The sequence below is a fragment of the Chenopodium album genome, chromosome 5 (genome assembly GCF_948465745.1).
Source record: "Chenopodium album chromosome 5, dcCheAlbu1.1, whole genome shotgun sequence".
Taxonomy (NCBI): Eukaryota; Viridiplantae; Streptophyta; class Magnoliopsida; order Caryophyllales; family Amaranthaceae; genus Chenopodium; species Chenopodium album.
The window spans coordinates 32,080,779-32,088,035 of NC_137838.1; the positions used below are offsets into that span (position 1 = coordinate 32,080,779).

The following is a 7,257-nucleotide window of genomic DNA, read 5'->3' on the forward strand; positions in this document are numbered from 1 at the left end:
ACAGAGGAAGAGCAAACAGCGAAAATTTCAAAATGCCAAAGTAACGAAGAGGGAAGATGAAAAAATTGGAGGCGTAAAAGCAATAAGTGAAAGAGGGGGACAGTGAAATTTATATGGAGTAAATGGCCAGTTAGACACAAGGCAAAGCCAAACCGCCATGTCACTTCAGTAAAATCAAACTGACAGCCCTGATTGCCAGCACGTGTCCCACTCATGCAAATGCGATTCCCGCCTCAAAAAAAAAATTGAGAGGAGAGCACTTCAGCGGGAGTGATCGAAAATCCTCTCTACAAGCTCGTCATTTCTCAGACTTCAGCGGGAGTGATCGAAAATCCTCTCTGCAAGCTCGTCATTTCTTAAACTTCAGTGGGAGTGATCGAAATTCCTCTCTGCGAGCTCGTCACTTCTTAAGTGTGGAACCAACGTCACCATACAAGCAATAGGACAACGGACTCAGCAATAGCAATGTCTGACCTCCTAAGTCTCTAGGGCGCCTCAACAATTTAGAGACTTGAGGGGCTAGGAGTGTGCAGGTTATTTCAGTCAGACGACCCGTTAAGTCAGGGCCGATAAGGCTACACGCTCGGAACAGCTGGCATGAAAGAACCTCACGCCATCTCTTGAGTGGCTAGTTGTAGGGGATAGCTCCTGCTTAGCTATTCCTTCCAGCTGGGCTCAATTGAGAAGAACGTTCTTACAGGCAAAGAGTCGGCATGAGTGACCTCATACAACCTCTTGAGGGGCTAATTGTATAGGATAGCTCCCGCTGAACTATCGCCCATCATCAGGATGCACACTCACCGCCGAATAAGCAACTAAAGGAGGGCTCATTAGCCCGGCAGAGTCAGCCCGCAGGGCTGACCAGGCTAAACTCTCCACGAAGGAGATAATACGCCTATAAATAGAGGGTAAAGTACAACGGAAAGGAGGTGAGACACTCAAGTTATCACACTTTCTATATCTCTCTAAGTACACTTTATCTCTCTAAACACTCTCTAACTTAAGCTTCGGAGGGGGGTTCCTCGAGCAACCCCCGAGGGCAGTTTACGTGTGCTGCCGTGTGTAGGTTGTTGACGGGACCCAGCTTACCCAGCAAAACCCTTCGATCCATACCTGGAACAATAATCATAATAATAATAATAATAATTAAAATAATTATGATTAAAATAATCATGTTAAAGCATAATATTAATAGCAAGATCATAAGCATAATACTAACAAGATTAATAACAAACCCTAGCATGTTATAAAACAATAAAGATTAAAGTTTTAGCCTTAAAATGATACTAACATGAATATTAGGAAAGAATATAGGAAGCATCATATTTTTAATCATACTTGATATTAGAAATTTTTAGTTGTTACCCTAAACATGATACTAGGAAGATCAAAACACCCTAACATGACGCTAGGAATCATAATAACGACCTAAGCATGATTTCTACATCATAATATCAATAAAAACCATTAAAGCACTTACTTATATACCTCGTATCTCTTTTTAATAACAAAATACACGCGTTTGTAACTTCAAGGAAAAAAATAAACAAAACAATTAAATTAAATAATTGAAAGAGAGATTTGGGACCAAACCCTCAGAAATTAAAACCTTTCACGTCTAGGGCGAAGGCAACTTCGAACAATGCTTGGTATTTCTAGATCTTGTGAATGCGGAATGTTGTATGCAAAAGGGTTGGTTTAGAAAAAAAAAAAGAGAAAGAAAGCTTTAGCTTCGGGAGAAAAGAGAATCAGAGAATTCTTGAGAATTGATGATATTTTATTCATGAAAAACAGAGTTTTTAGGAGGCTTTTATAAAGAAAATCAGCCAAAAAGATAGAAAAACAAACCAGAGTTTCGACGTGAAAAAACGAAGTTAGCGCCAGATGCTGACATTAGCGCCAGACGCTAACGCTAGCGCCAGGTGCCAAGCTTAGCGCCAGGCGCTAATGTCTGGCGTTAGGTGCTAATCAATTTTTTTACGCGTTTTCTAAATTCAGATAAAATTTAACCGTACAGGAGGATAAAATTGTATTTTCCTCAAAAACACTCTTTTATTCTGATTAAAATTCCAAAAAGTCAACAAAAGTCAATTTATCAATGCTAATTGAATTAGGAATGAAAAGAACCTTCTAGAAGAATCTAGAAGACTAAAACCATTCCTAATTGCATTAGGAATGATAAATCCATATTAGGCCCTCCTCTAGATCATTGGGCCGCATATAAGGCTCAAACCGAGCCCAGTTTAGTAATTTGGCCATAACTTCCTCATTATTCATCGGAATTGGGCTTATAATATATCATTGAAAAGCTCTACTGAAGCCCCATCCAACTACACCATTATTGGACCCTTGCTATGAACCAACCAAACTGGATTGGCAGTTTTCTTATACTAGGTTTTCAAAAAACAGAGAGAAAAGAAAAGAAATTAAAACTATCCGCAACAAGACATTCCACACTTTCACTTCATTCGATTATGATTCGACGTGAAAGGTACTACTGGGTTTGGTTTTGGGGAGACACAAATAGGTTTCTGCAGTAGTTGAAATTCCCGTTACAAATAAGTCGTTATTTGTAACGGGCACTTGAAATGTCCGTTACGAATAACGGGTTATTTATAACGGGCACTTTAAATGTCCGTTACGAATAACGGGGTATTTGTAACGGGCACTTGAAATGTCCGTTACAAATAACCCGTTATTCTTAACGGACATTTCAAGTGCCCGTTATGAATAACCCATTATTCGTAACGGACACTGCACGTTACAAATAACACTAGCTATCCGTAACGGTGGTATACGTAACGCCCGTTGCCCATTATGGATAGGCCTTTTTTGCCCGTTACGTATAGCTATTTTTCTACTAGTGGCCCGCGGGAAGTTCCTGGTCGGATTTTGGCATCTTTGGTGTACAAGTATTCGCGCTTGCGGGAATATACCTGAGCCCGCGGGGTCTTCGAGATGCGCGCGTGCACAGCTTTGTGCGTGCACACCCCCCACATCTCGGTATGGCACTAAAAAGAGAAATACCCCTTAAAAATGCTTTCGTGTTTGCATTCTCACCGTCCCTATCAAATGTCATGATCAAGGACTTAAAAAATTTATGAGCAAGAATCCAAAATATGTTTGAACATGAAGAAAAATTGATGGGAAAGCAAACACGAGAACATATAACTTGAACGACCCCTTTCCTCTAAGCATAACCAAACCTTACAAAGTCTTGAAGTAAAACCAAAATTGTTGGAAATTTTCTCCGATTAAAATCCCATGGCACCTAAGATTAAAAGAACAAACCAAAATAGAAAGAAATAAGAAATGTTCTCAAAGGAGGAAATAAAGAAAAATATTAGACTAAAGAAAAAGGTTAGAAAACCGGGTTGCCTCCCGAGTAGCGCTTTTGGTTAACGTTGATAGCTCGACGTCCTCCACCAATTAAGGTGGTTGGCGGAGAAACAATGAGTCCACCAAACCAACAAGAGCATCGTTGAAATACTTCATTAGATGATTGCCTTTGGCCTTGAGCGGAGAAAGAAAATCTTTCATTGAGACTTCCACAAAAACATTTGGAAAACCACTCTTGACCAAATTGGGACCGCTCCAACTTGATCCCTTGATGCTAAAGTGTTATGGAAAAGGTTTGACCTCAAACATTGACCGCTCATCCACTTCCTCAATGCCTCCATCAAGCAAATCTGCATACATTTTCACTTTCTTGATAGGAGCACCTATCTTATCCTTATTCAACAAGACATTCTCAAGACGATCGTTAGAAGTGAGCAAATGCTAATGCATGGAAGATACAACAAGATCAAGAGAAACAATCAACATGAAATTTTCTAAAGATGAACATGGATATTTCATGCTTTCATTCAAATCAAATTCAATAACATCTTCTCCTACCTTGAGTGAAATCTTTACAGTCTTAACATCAATCATAGCACCCGAGGTAGCAAGAAAAGGTCTACCAAGAATAATGAGAATGGTAGCATCTTATCCATTTCAAGCACCATAAAATTTACCGGAATAACAAACTTCCCAACTCTCAAAGGAACATCCTCATCCTTCCCCTTGGGGATCTTAATTGACCTATCAGCCAATTGCAAGGTAATCTTAGAAGGCATAAGTTCTCCTAACTCAAGTCTTTGATAAATCGAATATAGCATTAAGCTAACAGTAGCTCCTAAGTCACATAAGGAATTATCAATTTTCATCTTGTTAATGGCACAAGGGATAAAAAAGCTTCCGGGATCTTTCAACTTTGGTGGCATCTTGTTCATTATGATTGCACTACAATTCTCGGTCAAGTTGAACATCTCCACCACATCACAAGACCTCTTACCACTCAAAATGTCTTTAAGGAATTTTGCATAGTTAGGCATTTGGGTAACAACTTCGGTAAAAGGTAGAGAAAGATGAAGTTGCTTAAGCATGTCAACAAATCTTGCAAATTGTTCATCCAACTTATGTCTCATGAATTTTTGTGGATATGGAAGCTTGGGTTTCACAATCTCTTTCTCCACTCTTGCCTCTCTAGGTTTCTCAATAACAACCTCTCTCAAGGATGCACCATTTCTCTCATCCTCAACTAAGACCTCCTTAGGACCCTCCTTAGTACCACTCTTCCTAGGAAAATTCTCCTCAAGAACCTTACCACTCCTTGTAACAATAGCATTCACGGGTCTTTTAGGATCTAAGCCTTGGAAAGGTAGAGAAGAAGGACTAGCATGGTCTTTCAAAGCATTAGCAAGTTGAGAAATTTGGTTTTCAAGCATTTTATTATGAGTCATTACTTCATTGAATTTCTTGTCACTAACGGCCATGTATGTGTTCAACAACTTGGTTTGATTTTCAATTATTTCCTCCAAATTAGTCCTAGAAAAAGAAGGTTATTTTGAAAATGCTTGGAACAAATCCGGGTGGGGGACCCCTTTGAGCATTATTTTGAAAATTGCCCCTACCTTGATTGTTCCAATTACCCCTATTTAGATTTTGATTATAACCTTGTTTATGGCTACCACTACCTTGGTTATGATTTCCATAACTTTGGTTTTCATTACCATAATTTTGGTTTTGATTACCATAATTTTGGTTTTGATTTTGGCTACTATAACCTTGGTTGTTATTACCACGAGAACCTTGGTTCCCTTGGTTCCTTTAACCACCACCTTGGTTATAGTTGTAAAAATTACCTTGGTTTTGGTAATTCCTATTACATTGACCCCTTTGGTTATCAAAATTTTGCACATTATTATTATTTGACACATAGTTCACATGTTCACTCTCATTATTGTCAAAATCATCATTACTCTCCGGGAAAGCATGAGGGCAATTTTTAGAATCATGATCATATGAACCAGACACATAACAAAACAAACAACCACTAGGAATGTTACTAGAAGAAGGAGGGGGATGAGAGTTAGAAGGAGTACCTCTCCCCTTAAATTGGGAGGGAAGACTTGGAGCTTGGGAAGAAGAACTCTCCAATTTTTCCTTGCTTGCACTTACTTCCTTCCCCAAGTTTGCCGTTTGTGAAGACAGATTGTTAATCGCATTCAAATGATCAACCGAGTACACCGTAGAGCTACTCTTGCTAGTTGATTCTCTCACTATCTTGCCAATCTCTATAATACTTCACAACATCCTCAATGATGTCCACCACTTCTTCTTCTGTCCTATTCATGATGGGACTACCGCCTCCTCCATCTAGGCATGACTTGTCTTGGGGACTTAGGCCTCCATAGAAAATTCGAATGATTTGATAGGTTGGAATCCCGTGGTGAGGAAACTCCCTTTGATACTCCTTGTACGTCTCCCATGCTTCATAGAGGCTCTCACATGGCTTTTGTTTGAAACCTTAAATCAAAGCTCTTGCCTCCGCCGTTTTCTTTTGTGGATATAAACGAGTTAGAAATTCCTCCGTAACCTCGTCCCATGTCGTTAGAGAATTGGCTTAACCTCCTTGTCTAGCCATTCCAAAGCACGCCGAATGAGAGAAAATGGAAAGAGCTTGAGGCGGATGAATTCTTGGGAAACTTCGTTCACCTTGATAGTATTGCAATATTTTTCAAACTCCTTGAGATGATTTAGGGGCTCTCATTCTTGGCTCCACTAAATTGTCGCCTTTCTATCAAAGTGATCATAGCCGGCCTAATTTCAAAATTGTTTGCCGAAGTTGTAGGTGGAGAAATTCCACTCTCAAATCTATATGCACCGGGAATCCCCAATTCTTTCAATGCCACTCTCGGATTCTCTCCCATTCTTGCTTGTTCCACTTGTTGCGGTTCTTCTTCACTTGAAATGCTAGAGCTTAAAGATTGCCTAGAAACCCTTAGTTTTGTAATAGTCCTCTCGATCTCCGGATCAAATGGCACAAGAGAATGACCACGTGCTCTATGCATACAACTCAAAGGAAACGATTAGTATCACAGCTACAAGTGTAGCCTTAAAGAGGAAAAAAAATTTGTGTTTTTTTTAGAATGAAATAGACTCAACAACTATAACAAAGTACCATTGTCATTCCCCGGCAACGGTGCGATTTTGACGAGAGGAAAATGTAGGTCGTTCTCTACCCTTCCCAAAAGCCAAACTAAATTTGTAAACACTCGACCAACCTAATACTAGTATATGGAAAGTCAAGGGTCGAACCCAAAGGAGTGAGTAGGTACTAACTATAGTTTAAGTCAAGCTACTTCGAAGATTGTAGTGAGAAAATGGTTGGTACTATGGAAACAAAAGCTAGATTGATTAAGTAATGCAAGATGCTAAACACTAGGGATATATGTTCCACATGCAAGTTCAATAATCATGCTAATTGATAGTTCATCCAATTGATTCAATCATTGCAAAGGACAAACAATAGTAGCAATCAAAAGAATCCAAAAGCTATCTCCTATAAGCGAAGCTAGGGGTCACTATGAATGGTTAATCAAAGAAAATCACAATCAAACTTAATCAATTAAAGCAATTCTCAAATTGATGGTTCACGTCATTAAGAATTGCAATGCAATCTAGATTAATCTTATAGGTTGATCACTCCTAATCTAATTAATCACATGCAAAACTATGTCAACCAATTTAATTGAAACAATTCAATCAATCAATGATCATCAACTAGCACAAACCACCAAGCAAGCATGCTTCCCCTTCTCCCTAGCAACTAATCTACTCACCGGTGTAACTCAAGAACAAATCACTAGAAATTGCATTAATCATCATTCTAAATCAAAATCAAGAGAAAACAATATAAACTACAATATAAAA

At 39.0% G+C, this 7,257-nt stretch overlaps 1 protein-coding gene and 1 non-coding gene across 2 annotated transcripts; one reads left to right on the forward strand and one right to left on the reverse strand.

Moving 5' to 3' along the window:
• Positions 1-3,780: 3,780 nt before the first annotated feature.
• On the reverse strand, positions 3,781-4,274 carry LOC145632797 (uncharacterized). Its single transcript, XM_081685131.1, has 2 exons — positions 4,017-4,274; positions 3,781-3,897 (listed from the first exon to the last, which is right to left on the reverse strand). The coding sequence occupies exons 1-2, from the start codon at positions 4,272-4,274 to the stop codon at positions 3,781-3,783; spliced, it is 375 nt and encodes a 124-aa protein (XP_081541257.1).
• Positions 4,275-5,765: 1,491 nt separating this feature from the next.
• On the forward strand, positions 5,766-5,871 carry LOC145633430 (small nucleolar RNA R71). Its single transcript, XR_014112755.1, has one exon. It is a non-coding gene; the product is annotated as a small nucleolar RNA R71 (small nucleolar RNA).
• The last annotated feature ends 1,386 nt before the right edge of the window (positions 5,872-7,257 follow it).